This window comes from Cetorhinus maximus, chromosome 6 (genome assembly GCF_964194155.1).
Source record: "Cetorhinus maximus chromosome 6, sCetMax3.hap1.1, whole genome shotgun sequence".
In the NCBI taxonomy this organism is placed as follows: Eukaryota; Metazoa; Chordata; class Chondrichthyes; order Lamniformes; family Cetorhinidae; genus Cetorhinus; species Cetorhinus maximus.
In genome coordinates, this window is record NC_135884.1 from 10,482,865 (window position 1) to 10,501,401 (window position 18,537).

At 45.9% G+C, this 18,537-nt stretch overlaps 1 protein-coding gene across 1 annotated transcript in view; it reads left to right on the plus strand.

The window, feature by feature from the left end:
• The window catches only part of LOC144681516 (semaphorin-3G-like), a 152,282-nt gene that overhangs the window by 119,216 nt on the left and 14,529 nt on the right, over positions 1 to 18,537 (plus strand). Inside the window, 6 exon segments of the mRNA XM_078543158.1 lie at positions 420 to 536; positions 3,895 to 4,037; positions 10,849 to 10,963; positions 11,340 to 11,409; positions 15,320 to 15,464; positions 16,752 to 16,983. Of these exon segments, the coding sequence (XP_078399284.1) occupies positions 420 to 536; positions 3,895 to 4,037; positions 10,849 to 10,963; positions 11,340 to 11,409; positions 15,320 to 15,464; positions 16,752 to 16,983 (822 nt within the window).

An 18,537-nucleotide genomic window follows, 5' to 3' on the forward strand; every position in this document is an offset into this window, starting at 1 on the left:
TACCACTGCCTCCAGTGGGTGAGAGGGGAGAGAGGTTTGGGGTAGGAATTCCCGAGCTTGGGGCCTAGGCAGCTGGAGGCACGGCCACGAATGGAGAGCATTTAAAATCGAGGATGGTCAAGAGGCCAGAATTACAGGAGCACAGATACCTCAGGGGAGCTGTGAGACTGGAGGAGATTACAGAGATAGGGAGGGGGTGAAACCACAGAGAGATTTGAGAAACAAGGGTAAGAATTTTAAAATCAAGATTTCTTAATCAGGAGTCACCGCAGGTCGGCGAACACAGGATGCTAAAAAAAATGACATTAAACCTTCAATTGAGAATGATTGGGCGGATACCAGGAAGGTTTGTCTGGGGTACAGTCAGCTGCAGCTGAGGACAGCCACACCGTTTGACTCGATTTGCCTCCCTTCCTCAGGTGACGAGTTGTATTCCGGACTGACGGCCGACTTTTTGGGAAGGGACCCCGTCATCTTCCGCAGCCTGGGATCGCGCTCTGCCATGAGGACAGAGCTTGACCAACGCTTGTTGCAAGGTAACCAGTGGCTATCATCAGCGGTGATCTCAGCGATGAGCCAAATGCACAGCAGATGTTATATACGTTTTGTTATAGAGTGTGTGTTATATACAGGGTACTTGGTGCAGAGATGAGGTGACTAAAATCGACACCTTCAAGGGGAAGCTAGATAAGCACATGGGGCTGGATTTCACAGGGGAGGGGGGGATGTGAATTCTGATTGGCCAGCAGCTCTAGCAGTACCAACAGTGCCAGAACTCGATAGCGGGCGTTGATGGGTGTGCAGAATTTCGATCGATCCCGGACTGAGCCAGGTAAGTTCCTGGTTTTTAGGCCAGGGAGGGATTGGGCAGCCTAGGGGGCAGGGTGTGGGTTTTGGAGACCAGGGGAGGAGGAACAAAGTGGGGGTTGGGGGGTAGCATCTTGGAGGCATCCCCTGGAGGTCATTTTCACCCCTGCCCCTTCCTTTCCTGCCTTTTAACCACCTGTGTTTAAAAAATGGCCTGCTCATGCCAATCGTAATGGGCAGCTTCATATTCAGGTCAATTGGCTTGATCAATTGGTTGCAAGTTCAGTTGTCTGGTTATTATTTATTTGATAATGGTGGGTGGGCTGCTGATTTCGATGCCCGCCCACCTGCCATTTTATTGGGGAGAGCTCAGGAGTCGGCGGGGGAAGAAGGTGGTGGGCTGGGCACTCCTCGTAGTTTACATGTCCCTCACCCCACCCCACCGAAAACATGCCCAGCAAGAGCCCATAAAATCCAGCCCATGAGGGAGAAAAGAATAGAAGGTTATCAGTGAGAGTTTGATGAAAAGGGGTAAAGGAGGCTCTTGTGGAGCATAAACACTAGCATGGACCAGTTGGGCCGAATGGACTGTTTCTGTGCTGAATGACCAGATTGTGTTACTGGGGGAAGCTGAGTTTGCAACCAGTGATATAATCATCTCATTTTTATTGAGTAACTTTAAGTCTTCGAGACTATTCTATAGGTTATGTTAAGAGTGCAAAGTGTTCCTGTGGTATCTGATACTCAGCTGCATACACCCTGCGATGTGTCCATTGATTGCAGCAGGGTGGGTGGTATACATGCATTAAGCTTGATGTTCCCAGGTTAAAGAGAGGCAAATCACGCAGGTTCTGCTTCTATCCAGTGACTCTGTTGCAAAATGTGGATATTGGGTGAAGAGAAGCTCTGGTTACACTGGGATGCCTCTTGGTGTTGAATCGTGTATTGACACTCTCCTATAAAGAATAAGCACTTAGGCAAAGGACTGGACTGCCGTTGGAGCAGAACATTGGCCAACAGTCACTGGATTCTGTAAAAGACGAGAAAAGAGAGCAGAGCGAGTATAGACACTGCACAGCACCATCGCTGTGAGGGAGCATCTTAGGTTGAGTGAAGGGCTATTTAACCTTAGTCCATGTCCCTGTCAGCTGTGCATTGGGATTCTTTCTGACAAACATTCAGGTGAGCTTCTTGCCTTTCTTCTCTGTCGAATAGGACTGTACATGGCCAGGCCTCCATAGAGTTCATAGAGTCGTTGTGACACAGAAGGAGACCATTCGGCCCTTTGAGTCTATGCTGGCTCTCTGTACAGCAATCCAGTCTGTCCCATTCCCCCATTCTCTCCCCATAGCCCTGCAAGTTTATTTCCCTCAAGTGCCCATCTAATTTTCTTTCAAAATCATTTATCGTCTTCGCTTCCACCACCCATGTAGGCAACGAGTTCCAGGTCATTACCACTCGCTGTGTAAAAAAAGTTCTTCCTCACATCCCCCCCTACATCTCATGCCCAAAACCTTAAACCTATGACCCCTCATTCTAATATGGGAGAAAGGCAATTCCCCTACCTACCCAACTAGCTCAATTCCTATCCTACTTCAGGTACCTCATCCACTCTTTCTATGTCCTCAGTGATATCCCTGCCAACAGGGAGCTAACCTGAATTCTCCTGAGGCCTTCAAACCCTCAGCAGGCAAAAATAATCTTTCCTCCCTGGAGATTGATTGACCTTATTTTACAAGAATCATGACTCCTGCTGGAGCTGAAAAAGCTTTAGTTGTTTGGTTGACCTTTGAAGGACCTGTAGACCACTCCTCCTTAAGAGGGCAAACCATGGCCCTGATTGTGCTAAATGACCCCAATCCTTGCAAATTTGGGCATCGTTGGACATTCCCTCCGCTCCCAACATTTCAGGCCCTTGGAGGCATTTTTTTGCAAAGAATAACCCCAGATGCAGACTCTCGGTCAACAGGGAACAGGGATCAGAGAATTGAACACTGGAAACAGTGAGCTGGATTCGTGATTTCCCTGAGGCAGAATCTTTCCCACCCAAGGAGGCGGCTTTGGAAGTGAGGCCACGTGCAAATTTCAAAAGTTACGCAAAGAATCCGCTCCATGACTTGGTTCCTGCCTCTGTGTGCTTCTGCCAGGGGAGGGGTGGGGGAGGGGGGCAGGGTGGACTCTAAGCAGTAGCAGGTAGCCAATTAGAGTCAATTAAAGACCCACTTAAGGTCAAGGTGCATCTGTGGCTCAGTTCAAAGCACCCTCGCCTTTGAGTCAGAAGGTTGTAGGTTCATGTCCCACTCCCAGAAAACCAAGAACTGTGAATGTACTCAAAAGAGTTACATGCAATCTGTTGATAACTCAAAAGAGTTACTCACCCCATTATTGAGCCACATAAACCCAGAGGCCGCAGCCTGGGTCATAACCCTACCCTTGTGGACCTAAGAGCTGTGGGCCTTCCTTATATCCTCCACCATGAGGCGCACTCACACTCTCTTACCCGCCTCAGCAGCTCCCATCTCCCCCGGTGGACTCTCCCGGTTGACACCCGTCCAGTGCTGCGGGGAATACTATTGGGCACCCTGCCTCGGGTGCCGGCCCGCCATCCTGAATTGGATGGCAAATGCGGGGGCGGATGTTAATTGGCCATCACCCAGAAGATTTTGCCACTTGGTGGATCTCTGATCCTTTAATTGACCCGACACGGACATTTTTCAAAGCGTGTGAGATTCTGCCTCTGATTGTTTGACGGTGACAGCAGAAAACCAGGGGTATTGGGGGTTGGGTGGGCTGAGCTCCAAGCCGAGAATTTCTGTCTGCCTTCCCTTCGGATGAGGCTCTCCACCAGGCCATCTCTCCGCACATTTTCTTTTTCCTTTTTATTTTCAGGGCATGGGCAACAATTGGCTGGCCTTGCCAGTAACGCCCACATCCCATGTAGGCACCGTTGGCCAAGCCAGCATTTGCTGCCCATCCCTCATTCACACTCGTCTGCAAAGATTCGCAAGCTACCCCCTGAGTTTGCCACGAAACGCTGACTCCCTTCCCGGCCACCATCTCAACCTTCTCTTTCTCTTTCCCTTGCAGACCCCAAATTTGTGGCTGCTCACCTCATCCCGGACAATGTGGACCGTGACAACGACAAGGTTTACTTCTTCTTCACTGAGAAGGCCGTGGAGTCGGAGGGCAAAGTCCAGGCCATATACAGCCGGATCGGGCGCATTTGTGCCGTGAGTTGGTGCTCCAAGGGATATGGGGGCGGGAAAGTGGGATTGAGGCAGAAGATTATTCCTGATCTGATTGAATGGCAGAGCAGACTCGAGGGGGCGTGAGGGGGGCGTGCGGCCTAACTCCTGCTCTCGCTTCTAATGATCGTGTTTGTTCTTTGTTGAAGCTTAGGGATTTAGCTGCAAAAGATGTGAATGGAAAAAGATCATCACTGAATGTAAAACAGCAACTACTTGCATTTATGTAGCACCTTCAGTGTAGTAAAACATCCCAGGGCACTTCGTGGGAGCGTTATGTCAAGTTGCGCCATTGCCATTTTGATGCCCAAGACCAATTTCACCTCCAGCCACCTCCCCCCACCCCATTTTCACCCATCGCTGTTTCTTTTGTCATTTTCCCCCCCATAGACAATATATCATGCGCTGCGTGTGCCTGAACTTGTGCGGCTGGGGCAAAGCTTCACGTCAAAAAACTGGCCCCTCAGTCTCACATTAGAAAAGCTGGCTGTTTATTAAGACGGTTCTAGCCCTCCAGCTTGGAGGTCCCTGCCGCGTGCGGACCACTCATGGTAAAGAAAGCCCTGACGACGGTTTGGACCTGTACCCCAACCCCCCCTCGTCTTCCTGTCATAGATAGCGCGAGGGGGCGGGGGTTCTCCTCTCAATCCAGCAGATCGTAACGCTGACCTTGCCAGGAATCACAGCGAGACTCCGATGTCGGGAGCTGGGGGGAAAAGCCTGCTGGAGAATGGGTGGCCTAGACTGCAACAGGATAGAGGCAGCAATCCATTCATCAGATCTCTCAACTCGTCATGTTAAGTTAGCGTTGAGGTCTGGTTTCATATAAAGCGCCGCTCAACTTAGCCTGACTGTTTTACAGTGCCGCGTGGGTACAACAGAGGTGACACCTCCCTTCACCTTCCCCCCGCTCACTCCACCCCCCCCTCCCCCACCAACCCCCACCCCCCCACGATGTTTGCCTGCCTCCCCAGGGCCGCCTCTTCCATTAATGTCTACCAGATGTTTGTTCGTTACATTTTCTGTTTCGTTTTCCTGGGGTTTAGGACTGAAGATCCCAGCGATTGTTGTCATAGCTGGGAAACTTGTTTTGAGGCCTCTGACAGACAGTAAAACTGAACGTGTGAGTTGCGGGTTCCAGCCCAGGAAATGGTTTAATAGGTGTCAGGAAAGCCTTTTATGATTTTGACAGCAGTTAATTCACTTTTAATGTTTTATTTCAACCATGTTTTTTTTAACACTTTTTTTTAACGGGATCAGTCTTTTATTGGGGTTTTCCAGGAAGGCCGTGATGGCTCTCTCTAAACCCCGAACTGATCTCTCAATGAACAGTTTAAAAAAAAAAAGAACAAGCCTTTCAGTACAAGGAGAAGCATGCAACAGACTCATTTCCAGAACCTTCCCCGAGGCCTGTACCTTTAAGACACTCTTTTTTTGTTTATGCTTTGGGTTCCACACTTATCAAGTTTTTTAACAGATGGACTATAACCTTGTGCTTGTGATGTCTTTTATTAAATTCTTCTCAAGTATTTCACCCCACGGGCTAAAGACACCACAAGCTACACAAAGTGCTGCATTATTACAATATTATTACCCTTTCTTTACACTTGAACTCTGGCCTGTGAGGATTAACAGCCACAGAGTATTGTAGAGTGAAGAGGAAGAGAGAGAGAGGGGACTGGTGTTCATCAGCCAACGGGAGCTGTTTCAACTTCTTATCAGAACTTTGTTGTTGAGCGGGATGCTACAGTCACGCTCCAGCATCAGGTGCCCATACAAATCTCACGTGGATAAAGGATTTTCCCCATCCCTCAGCCCGTCAAATAGACAGGGCTCATGTCAACAGATCAGAACAGTGGTGAGATGAGGAACGAAAGCACTGAGTGTTCCCTTTTCAACAGCAGGTCATAAATCCAAAGAGAAGAGGTGAGGCTGGAGAGATCGGGATGTTCTCCTTAGAGCAGGGAAGGTTCAGGGAGGTTTTATTTTACTCTTCCAAGGGGTGTGGACGTCGTTGGCAAGTCCAGCATTTGTTGCCCATCCTTAATTGCCCTTGCAAAGGCGGTGGTGAGCTGTCTTCTTGAGCCACTGAAGCCCATGTAGTGTATAGGTACACCCACAGTGCTGTTGGGAAGGGAATTCCAGAATTTTGACCCAGCAACGGTGAAGGAACGGTGATATAGTTCCAAGTCAGAATGGTGTGTGGCATGGAGAGGTGGTGTTCCCATTCATCAGCTCTTGTGGTTCTAGGTGGTAGAGGTCCTGAGTTTGGCAGGTGTTGTCGAAGGGGCTTTGGCGAGTTGCTGTGGTGCGGTTGTAGTAGCGTTCAAAATTAGGAAGGGCTTTGCTAGAATGAATAGAAACAAAATGAGTATTGCTGGAAAAAGAGACATGCCATCAAAGCTTTTCATTTTGCATTCATCAGAACAGTTCACAAGAATAGCAGCAGTAAAGGGAACAACAATTTATACTGCACGAGAAGAAAGTGCTGATTGGTTGGCAAGTGGACTCCAATTGGTAGAGATGTTGCCATGGAGAATGCACCAGGGAGCAGTTAATTGCTAAACAGAAAACTACTTCCAGTGGTAGGAAAGTTGGTAACGAGAGAATACAAATTTAAGACAATTGCAAAGGAACCAGAGGGAAATGGGGAGACAGATTTTTAGACAGCAAATTATGATCTGGAATGATCGTCCTAAAAGGATAGTGGATGCAGATTCAATAGTAACTTTCAAAAGGAAATTGGATAAATACTTAAAAGGGAAAAACTCACAGGGTGATGGGAAAGGGCAGGGGTGTGAGACTAAGTGGGTCACTGCTCCAGAGGCATAATAGAGTGAATGGCCTCCCTTTGGTACTGTAATATTCTCTGATCCGGCTGCTGCTCCAGGTATGGTCAACTCGCTCAGCTCAGGATTCAGGACTCGGGATGGAATTGGGATTCTTTCCTGCTCTGTGTGTCTCGAGGTTTAAAACCTTGTTTCTGAGGCATGGGGTGCCCAGTTCCCAGTCTTCACAGTCGAGAATTGACAACCCTGACGGAGAAGTGGTCTGGAGTAGAGAAATAAATAAGAATTCACTGACTGTAACGTGTGGACGTTCAGCCGTAGGCTTGCAAGTTACAGACTTTGCCTGGCAAACATAGGAACAGGACTAGGCCATTCAGCTTCTCAAGCCATCATTGAGATAGAAAAAAAAGGGCTGATCTGAATCTGAACTCCACCTCTCAGCCTTGGTTCTGTAACCCTTAATACATTTGCCGAACACAAATCTACCAATCTGTTTGAAATTATCAATTGACTTTCCCTCAGTTCCTATTACAGTTGTGTTTGTGTGTGTGTGTGTGTGTGTGTGTGTGTGTGTGTGTGTATACCTGTTTGTGTGTGTGTATACCTATCTGTGTGTGTGTTTATGTCTGTGTGTGTGTTTATGTCTGTGTGTGTGTATACGTCTGTGTGTCTGTGTGTGTGTGTACGTCTGTGTGTGTGTATTTGTCTGTGTGTCTGTGTGTGTGTATACATCTGTGTGTGTGTATATGTGTCTGTTTGTATATGTGTGTGTATACGTGCCTGTGTGTGTGTGTGTGTGTGTGTGTCTGTGTGTGGTGTCTATATATGTCAGACTGATAACAGCCATCATCAGCCAGTAGATGGATTATCTTGACTGATAACCTCATTAGAGGGTGAACTAATAACCTTTGCATCATCGGTGTTGTTAACCCTGCCCTGATAACCCTTCACCCATCAATCATCACATTGGTTCAATGTTTGAAATGCCCATTTTTTGAATCCACAAGCTAAATTGGTCAGGGAAAGCACAGGACAGAGCAAGCAGCCTGTATCGCTGGTGAGCAGTTTCAATTCACATCGACATAGCTTGGTATAAGGTGCGTGAACTCACCTGAGGTGTGACATTGCACCTGGCTTGGGCTTCATACCTGCTGTAGTATAACTGTGGAACCAAGTTCCCAAGGGAAAGTTCAACTTTTTTATTGATTGCCAGCTAAAAGCAAAATTCAACCAGCACTAAGATCCAATTCAATCTAAGGGGAACAAAATTGGCTTTTAAAGGTGAAATCTGGGTGTCTTTTTATTCTTCCATGGGATGTGGGCGTCGCTGGCTAGGCCAGAATTTATTGCCCATCCCTAATTGCCCTTGAGAAGGTGATGGTGAGCTGCCTCCTTGAACCGCTGCAGTCTGTGTGCTGTAGGTACACCTACAGTGCTGTTAGGGAGGGAGTTCCAAGAATTTTGACCCAGCGACAGTGAAGGAACGGCGATATATTTCCAAGTCAGGATGGTGTGTGGTTTGGAGGAGGAACTTGCAGTAATGGTGTTCTCATGCATCTCCTGCACTTGTCCTTCTAGATGTTAGAGATTGTGGGTTTGGAAGGTGCTGTTGAAGGAGCCTTGGTAAGTTGGGAATAGAATAAAATAATAGGGGATGTCCGACATTTTGATAAATGTCATCCCCCTCCCCCTCTGGCTCCTTCCCCGCCCCCAAAGGTAAATCTCCCTTAACGTGAGTTATGTATCTATCCTCCGACTCCAATGATCCCCTTCCCATCTGATTGCACACAGCCCAGGGGTTCTTTTTTTAAACTTTCTTGGGATGTGAGCATCACTGGCAAGGCCAGCATTCATTGCCCATCCCTAATTACCCTCGAGAAGGTGCTGGTGAGCTGCCTTCTTGAACTGCTGCAGTCCAGCTGGGTGTAGGTGCACCCACAGTGCTTGGTCTATGGTTTTATGCAACTGGGTAGCTTGCTGGGCCATTTCAGAGTCAGTCACATTCCTGTGGGTCTTGAACCGTGTGTTAGCCAGGCCAGGTAAAGATGGCAGATTCCCTTCCCACAATAGTGTACCTGCTGAGTTTTTACAACAATCTGGTAATTTGATGAAAATTATTAAGGAGACAAGGATTTGATTCCAGATTTGTTAATTGAATTTAAATGTCCCCAGCTTTTTTGGTGGGATTTGAACTCTTGTCACGAAGGAATTAGTTTAGGCTACTAGCTTACTTCATACCAGGAACATTACTACTCTGCAACCATCCCCCCCATCTGGCTCCAGCTATTAATTGGACTCTTCGGGAAGCTCAGCTATGTTGAATGTGAACTGAACAGTGAAGCAGGCACATTGTAAAATGACTAACTACACAGAGCTCCTTTCCGTTATAATAAACTGAAAAGGGCAAGTCACGTTGATTCTCTTTGGGACAAAGATTATGGAGTCAGCTACTAGACTGGGCCATTAAAATAGTTTTAACAATTGCATTTGTTTGTCACCTGAGCTCAGGAATATTCTAAAATAATCTACCTACAATGAATTGGGTTCCTATTTTTTGAAAAAACAAAGTATCATGAGACAGAGCAGATAGAGGCCATTTGGCCAATTAAGATGCCTGTGCTGGATCTTTGGTAGAGCTGTCCATTTTGTTCCATTCCCCTGTTCTTACCCCATAGCCCTGCAAATGTCTTCCCTTCAATTATTCATCCAATTCCCTTTTGAAAGTCACTGTTGACTTTGCTTCCTGCTCGCTTTCAGGCAACGCATCGCAGATCACAACAACAGATCAGAAAAATACTCCCTCATGTCACCTTCCATTCTTCTGCCAGTCACCTTAGACCTGTCTCCTCTGCTTACTGACCCCTCTGCCACTGGAAACAGTTTCTCCTTATTTATTCTACCTAAACTGTTCATGATTCTGAACACCTCTATCAAATCTCCTCTTAATCTTCTCGGCTCTAAGGAAAATAACTCCAGCTTCTCCAGTCCAGCCATATAACTGAAGCCCCAGATCCCTTGTACCATCACTCCTGGTCCCTCCCTAAGGCCTTGACGTCCTTTCTAAAGTGCGGTGCCCAAAATTGAACACAAACTCCAGCTGAGGCCTAGCCTGAGGTTTTATAAAGGTTTAATATTACCTCCTTGCTTTTGTACTTTATGACTCTGAATAAAGCCCAGCTTTTTTTTTCTAACAATCGTTCAATTTGACCTGCCACGTTCAAAGATGTGTGTTGATACACCCCAATGTCTCTCTGTTCCTGCACCCCCTTCAAAATTGTACCAGTCACTTTATATTGTCTCTCCTCACTCACTCTTCCTACCAAAATGTATCACTTCATCGTTCTCTGCATTAAATGTCATCTGCCATGTGTCTGCCCAGTTTACCAGTCTGCCACTGTCTCTTCTCCTCCACATTATTTACACACATTTCCAAGTTTTCTGTCATCTGCAGCTTTTGCAATTATACCCGTATATCAAAGGCTGGGTAATTACCATCTATGGAAGTATAATACTGGTGCACTGATTGTTACTGTGTAAGCATTTTTCAAGCAGCAAAGTCCTACCACCAGTAATACAAATGGGTCTAGGTTAATGCCTAAAGATTTCGGGAAGGGATTAATGGATACGGCAGGAAGATGGAAGTTTATCCATCTAAAAAGAATGGACATACATTTATGGACATAACAGATTTTCCTGTTCCTAGACATTCTTATATTCTTAAAACCTCAAATGTAAGCATATTAAAAAAAAATTAAGACAAGGAATAAAGAGAATTTGTTGCTTTGACGGGATTCAGACAAGAGGTCAAACGGATGGAGAATAGAGATAATCTGTCCTTTAACCTCATTGCAGATTTAGATCCTCCTCTTGAATGGTAGAAATATTTTATAAGAATCACAGTGTCAATAGTTTGCTATTGCCATCTAATTGAGGGCAAGAGCCATCATTTGAGGAGGCAATGATCCCAGAAACATAATTGATGAGGTGTTTACCATGGTATGTTTCAGAATGACGCAGGAGGTCAAAGGGCACTGGTAAACAAATGGAGCACATTCGTCAAAGCCAGGCTGATATGTTCTGTTCCAGGACCTGATGGGATAGACACATACTTTGATGAGCTTGGTAAGTAAGAGATTATTTTGCTGCTTTAAGGTGAGGAATGTGAGTTTTTGGTGGGGGGAGATGCAACACTGTGTGTCAGCACTGGACACTCCCAGGCCAGCTCGAGCACAAAGCCAAAGGCAGAACAAAGCGTTCTCTAGGCTTACCCTTTTAGGATGTGTTTACCATTTCACCAGGAGAAGTAAACTTTGAAATTGTGATTCTGCCAGGATGTTGCGTTACTTCTTTGTAGAGTACACATTTGAACCTAATTCAGAGCATAGAAATAACTATATTCTAAATGCTAATGGAAGCTACCAGTGAAATGAGAATTAAAGCTGGTTTACTAATTCACCTGTCGGTGATTCTGTAATATTTGACTTTATTTGTGTCACAGAGGATGTGTTTCTACTGAGGACTAAGGATGAGAAGAATCCAGAAATTTATGCTCTATTTAGCACAATAAGGTAGGAAGTCTTTCTTTAATAAGCAAAGTAACAGTATATCAGTGTTGAGATGCAGTAGGAGTTTATTCATCTTATATTTAAGCAGTGCCTTTTACGACCTCAGGGTGTTTGGGGAAGGCAGTGTCGTAGTGATAATGTCACTGGGCTAGTAATGCAGAGGTCCAGGCTCTGGGGTTGCAGCCCCACCACAGCAGCTGATGGAATAAAAAAATTAGTCTCAGCAATGGTGACCGTGACTGTTGTATGTTGGTTAGTCTAGCTTTGGAATGATTACTGAGATGTTGGTCTGCTCAGACAACAACTAGTTTATTTTAAACAACTGAACTACGTACAGCTATCCATGGCTAGATGTTACACTGCTGAAGCCATGAACATCCTGCCTCCTCTACTCCTAGTCATATGTTCCCTTACATCATCATTATGGGAGTTGCTATTTATACAGCCCCACACATTAACCCTTACAAACCCTATACAATGACAAATATCATTGATTGTTGTAAAAACCCATCTAGTTTACCAATGCATTTTAGGGAAGGAAATCTGCTATCCTTCCCTGGTCTGGCCTACATGTGACTCCAGACCCACAGCGATGTGGTTGACTCTTAACTGCCCTCTGAAATAGCCTAGCAAGCCACTTAGTTCACGGCAATTAGGGATGGGCAACAAATGCTGGCCTTGCCAGCGATGCCCACATCCCAGGACAGAAGAAAGAATTCCAAAGTGCTGCACGTTCAGTGAAGTACTTTTGAAGTGTAGCCAGTTTTTTTAATAAAGGTTTGGAACTAAACGTTGGCCAAGATATCAGGACAACAGCTATGCACTTCCTCAAATAGTGCCATGAGAGTTTTTATGTCCATCTGAAGGGACAGACAGGGCCTTGATTTGACACCTCACCTGAAAGGCAGCAATTTTGTCAGTACTGCACTGGAGCGCCAGCCTAGAATGTGCTCTGATCTGGACTTGAACCCATGCCTGATGTGGGCCTGGAGTCACATGTAGGCCATACCAGGGAAGGATGGCAGATTTCCTTCTCTAAAAGGCATTAGTAAACTAGATGGGTTTTTACAACAATCAGTGAGAATTGTCATTGTATAGGGTCTGTAAGGGTTAATGTGTGGGGCTGTATAAATAGCAACTCCCATAATGATGATGTAAGAGAACATATGACTAGGAGTTGAGGAGGCAGGATGTTCATGGCTTCAGCAGTGCAACATCTAGCCATGGACAGCTGTACATAGTTCAGTTGTATAAAATAACTGCTTCCAGCATGCCAAGGTTGGTGCATAAGTAGATCTCTCTATGCTTACGAAGTCTTCCTGTGCTTTAACTCTACCAGTTAGACTCCATGGGTGATGGGAGATTAAACCTCCTAGTGAAGCTCGGCTTCTGCTGCCAGTCAACCTCTGAACAGGAACATATAAAAAATACAGAGAAAAGTGAGGACTGAGAGGTACTGGTGTCTCCCCTTTGTAACATGTGTGAGGTAGCGTGTTAAATTACTACACTTCTCTTTTAAACTCATATAATTAATCAGTTGTGGGTTCAAGTTAGATTTCAGGGACCTTTTCACACATAATCTGGACTGACACTCGAGTGCGATACTGAGGGAGTGCTCCTCTGCCAGAGGTGGCATCTTTTAGATGGGACTCTAAACAGAGGCCTGTTCAGCTGTCTCAAGTGGACATAAAAGATCCAATGGCGCTATTTTAAAGAAGACGAAGAGATTTCTCCCTGGTGTCCTGGCCACTATTCCTCTCTGGATCACCGTCACTAAAAACAGATGACCTGGTTATTGCCACACTGCTGTTTGTGGGATCTTGCTGTGTGCCAATTGGCTGCTGCCTTTCCTAAATTACAACAGTGAATATACTTCAAATGCACTTCATTGGGAGGAAAGTGCTTTGGGACATCCTGAGGTTGTGAACAGTGCTATATAAATGCAAGTTCTTTCTTTTTACTTTATGTCTTTGACCATTGGATCAGTCACTTTTCCACAAAAAAAATTTTTTCAGCTCATGGGTACAATTTCACACACCGAGAGATAGAAATTGGTCTCGTGCCTATTTCTCCCGAGGTGAAACGGGTGCAAAGCACACCAGTTTAACAGCGGATAATCTATCCAGAAACCTTCTGGGTATAAGAACTGTGTTGGGGGACAACATGTACAGTGCATTGACTGACCAGTTAAAGTGAGCAAGTGATGCCTCCGCTAAAGAAGGCACATGGGAAATTCGCAGACACATTAAGCGAGCATCCAGTAATATAACTGGCAGCCGATTCAAGACTTGTGTCCACGGACTGAGTGTTAGGTTCACGAATTTACTTTACAGTTTCAAAGAACACAAACTATGAGCGCAGAGGCCCAGTGGCTTATGGGTATCAGATGACTTTAGATGAAGCTATCGTTTGCTATGTAATTCTTTTGTGGTCCTAATAAAATAAACAGCGGTAATGGTGGTTAAAGGTATCAGCTGGCCTGTGCTGACTTACCCGATCTGATAGCAGGTAGATGACGGGACAGTGCAAATTAACCTCAAAGTCCCTGGCCAAGGGAGAGGGAGATCAGTCAGAGCTCAGCTCCAGTGACTCCAGCTGAGGTCAAGTAGGAATGGGATCAGCCTGGACTGTGACAGCCTATCGTCACTCACTGTTGAGGCTCGCACAATGAAGAGTACGTGGACATGGATTGTGTCCTGCTTTACTATAGTGCCATTGTTAATTAATAGGTATAGATGTGGATTTAAATAGGTTTAAGCTTCTTTATTTTAAATTTCCTCTTTGGGATGTTAATAGCACCGGCAAGGTTGCTCTTTCTTAGTTATTCTGAAGGCATTAAGTGTCAAACACCCAGGGCAGGACTTTCAGGTCATTGGGTGGGCCCGGGAGCAGACGGGCCCACCGCTGGCCTTAGGCCCCCGGCCGCGGTTTCATGCTGGCTGGCCGATTCACCTCACGCTGGGAAGCTCAGTGCGGCCCGGGTGGGGGGTGGGGGTGGGGGTGGGAGGAGAGCAAGCGCTAAAGCCTGCGCATGTGCGGGGGGGGGGGAACACGCACTGAAAGCTCCCCGAAGGCAGGGAGCTGCCTCGGAGCTGAAGAATATTAAAATCAAAAATAAAGCTTTTGAAAATCTGGAAAAAAATTGTTCCCACGTCGGACTCATTTACGTGAACATATAAACATAATAAAAATCATGTCAAAACTTTTTAAATTTTCTTTTTGACGAATGTCGGATTAACCCGTGGGTGAGGTTTCCTCAAAAAAAAAACCCAAAGGCCGTCCGGTCAATTCGCCCGCCCGCCAACCGTCAAGTTGGACGGGCAGCGAAAATGGCAGTTAATTGAAACTTGAATGGCCTTACTAGGCCTCTTACATGTCGGTGGGCGCGCTGCCCGCTCTCGCGCACGCACGCCAACCGAAATATCACGCCGGTGCGTGATGATGTCAGTACGCTTGCCCAACGTCATCGCTATTTTACGCCCAATCGGGTCGGGCGCGCGCCCGCCCACCCGCAGGAGGTAAAATCCTGCCCCCTAGTGGCGGGACTGGAGTCACACAGAGCCCAGACTCTACTGGTATGGCAGAAGGATATTAGTGTCCCAGTTGAGTTATTAACAACGGGCAGCTTCCATGGGTCATTTTGTCGAGTACAAGACTACAAATTGCTGGATTTATGAATGTGAACTCACGGCCTTAACCCAACATCATAATCGCCGGGCTGCTATATGGGCTAATGATGGAACTGGGGCTAAAAGGCAATGAGGTGTAGGCCATGGATAGTCGATGCAGCAGAGCATGGAGACACCATATAAAAATGGTTCTCATTTGAAATTGAGACGAAAAATGATTTGTAAAGCAAATGATCTTATTTTGATACCTGACTTTTTTTATATTATTGTGAATATTATTTCAGTAATGTATTCCAAGGCTATGCTGTTTGTGTCTATCGCATGGCGGAGATACGAGAGATTTTCAATGGACCTTACGCTCACAAGGAAGGGCCTGACTATCAGTGGACAGCTTATGAGGGCAAAGTACCTTACCCAAGACCTGGATCTGTGAGTACCCTGGCATGGGAGAATCATTGAATGCTGTACTGGTATCTCCACGTAGTCTGATTAATAAGGGTACTGCAGAGAGAAACTAAAAAATGAATCCTTAATTCCTGTATTCCAATGCAAGCTTCTGTTTTTTTCTTATTAAATGTATTTTATTTTATTATTCACCTTTTTATCTCTGCACATGCCTTTACTAGGCTGCTGACATGCTCTTGCCATTCTTCGACCAAGTGGGTAGGCCGGTGACTTGCTCATGCTAATCTTTGACCTAGACGGTGGGCTGGTGCCCATATTCCTGGCATTTGGCAGTGTTCATCTGTTGCTTGCCGGGAGGTGCACAGGAATAGCCCAGTTTTGATGCCCAGTTACCTCAACGCAACTTGCCTGTGTCAATGAGCTATGCCACTTCTTTTAAATACATGTACTCAACATGTACTGTGGCCACGTGCACAGTCTCAACAGGAGACTGGTAACAGTACAGGCAAGCAGAAAATCTGGGACCGGGTGCGTAATACATATGAAACAAGAAAAGACCACGATGCAGATTGAGGGCTTTGCTTCTGATCATCCATCATAGCCTCCATCCCCTTCCTGACTGCAAATATTCCCACAATCTGGACACATAGCCTAGGGTACGAGAGTTCAAATCCAACCATGGCAGATTGTGAATTTGAATTCAAGTTTTAAAAAAGACCAGAAATAAAAAGCTTGTACCAGTAGAAGTGACAATGAAAACATTGGATTTTTGTAAAAACCCAACTGATTCATTGGTGTTTAAGGAAGGAAATCTGCCATCCTTACCAGGCCTGGTCTATTGTGACTCCAGACCCACAGCAATGTGGTTGACTCCTGACTGCCCTCTGAAATGGCCGAGCAAGCCACTCAGTTATATCAAACCGCTACAATGCAACAGTTTAAGAAGATGGCCCACAACCACCTCCTCAAGGGTAACTAGGGGTGGGCAGTAAATTCCGGCCTTGCCAATGATGCCAATGTGTACCTAAGCCCCTGTCACTATGATTCAACTCTACCTCTGCTAGTATTTGACAAGTTAACCCTTCTTCCCCAGCCCAGGAATCATATCTACAGTTACTTTTGGATTCTCTGTTAATGCCTGTCCCACATAACTTACATTCCCAGACATTCACCTCTCTTTTCTGAAGAACAAATGGACCTCAATTTGAAGAAGTACATGTCATTATTAGCAGATTTACTGACTATCCCATCACCGATCTTCCATTTATTGCTACATCGATTCCTTTTCTTCTTGCTCTTTCTTGTCTGCAGTGTCCCAGCAAGATCACCACCCAGCCCAGTCGGCAATACACTAGCACCAAGGACTACCCAGATGATGTCCTCCATTTTGCTCGCAGCCATCCTCTGATGTTCCAGTCAGTGTATCCTATAAATCAGCACCCAGTGCTCATTAAAACCAATGTCCAATACAAGATGACGCAGATCGTGGTGGACCGGGTAGAGGCAGAAGATGGGCAGTATGATGTCATGTTCATTGGGACAGGTATGCTGCACGCCGGTTAGATCAAGGCTTTCTAGACCACACGCACTGCGATGACTGCACAGTATTTAGAATTACATAGCGTTTACAGCACTGTGTCACTTGGTCCGACAGGTCAATGCCAGTGTTTATACTCCACATGTGCTTCTTCCCATTCATCTTCATCTCACTTTATCATTTTATCCTTCAATTCTTTTCTCCTTCATGTGCTTTTCTATCTTCCCCTTAAATGAATCTATGCTATTCGCCTCAACTATTCCTTGTGGCAGCGAGTTCTCTATCTAACCACAGCCTGAGGTTGTATATGTGAGGACCGTGCCTGTGGAAGTTCTCCAGTCTGTGCTGTTCAGTGAGTGCTACAGGCACATGTTTTGTCTGTATGTGAGGCTATTTGATGAATGCTTTGTGTGCATTGCATGTGGGGGGCTTTGCATACACGGACTTTACATATGAGGGCTATGGGTGCACGGGCTATGTGTGGACAGAGGTGTGTGTGTGTGTATATGTATGTTTTGTGTTTTTTGCATGTGTGTTACCAAACATACCTGCCGACTCATGGGAGACTCTGGCATGTGGCCAACCAAAATGGAGAAGGCGCGTTCAGGAAGGCACCAAACACATAAAGACTTTGTCGGGAACATGCAGAGGTGAAGAGGGAGCGCCACAAACCTCCAAACAACCCATCCACTCAACTTTCAAGTACCACTTGTCCTGCGTGTGACAGAATCTGCAGATTGCGCATTGGACTTATCAGCCATCTCAGAACCCATCGAACCAGAGTGGGAACAAGTCATTCTCAATCCAAAGGAACTGCCAAATAGAGAGAAACTGTACATGTGCATGGGTGTGTGTGTGTGCGTGTGTACACGAGTGAGTTTCCTGGTCTGGTGGTGTGCATTCTTGAGTATTGGTGAATCTGGTCATTTGGCACATGTGCTATGGCAATAGTTCATTCCTTTAAAGTGCCAGCTGTGGCTCAGTGGGAGCTTCTAGGTCTGAATGTTATGTATTCAAACCTCACTCTAGGACTTGAGCATGTAAAAGAGGCTGCTGGTCCAGACAAAATAGGGAGTGCTGCCCCTGTCAGGAATGCCGGCCTTCAGATGAGACACTAAACTGCAGCCTCATCGGCCTTTTCAGGTGGAAGTGAAAGATCCCAGGAAACATTTTGAACACTTTTTGAGTTCTCCCAGTCTAACGCTCCTCCCTCAATAAATAACACCACCAAAAAAAATTAACTGGTCTCTTTGCTGTTTGTGGAATCTTGCTGTGCACATAGGTAGCTGCAATTGTACGGCTCTCGGTGCTTTCCAAAATCATAACTAGGGCGAAGAACTTTCAGATGCTTCTGAGTAATGTGTTTTGTCAATGCAAATCTTTTGTGTTCAAGGGAATATGGGCCTTCGCTGTTCCAACCAGTACAAGGGATACTAAATCCATACTTATTTCAATAAGGCTTAATTTCCTGTCTCATTATTTTCAACCTGAGCCTTTGAGCCATCTTCCTGGGGAAGCTGCACAGTTTGTTGATCGATAAGAGGACAGGCTGGCAGCTCT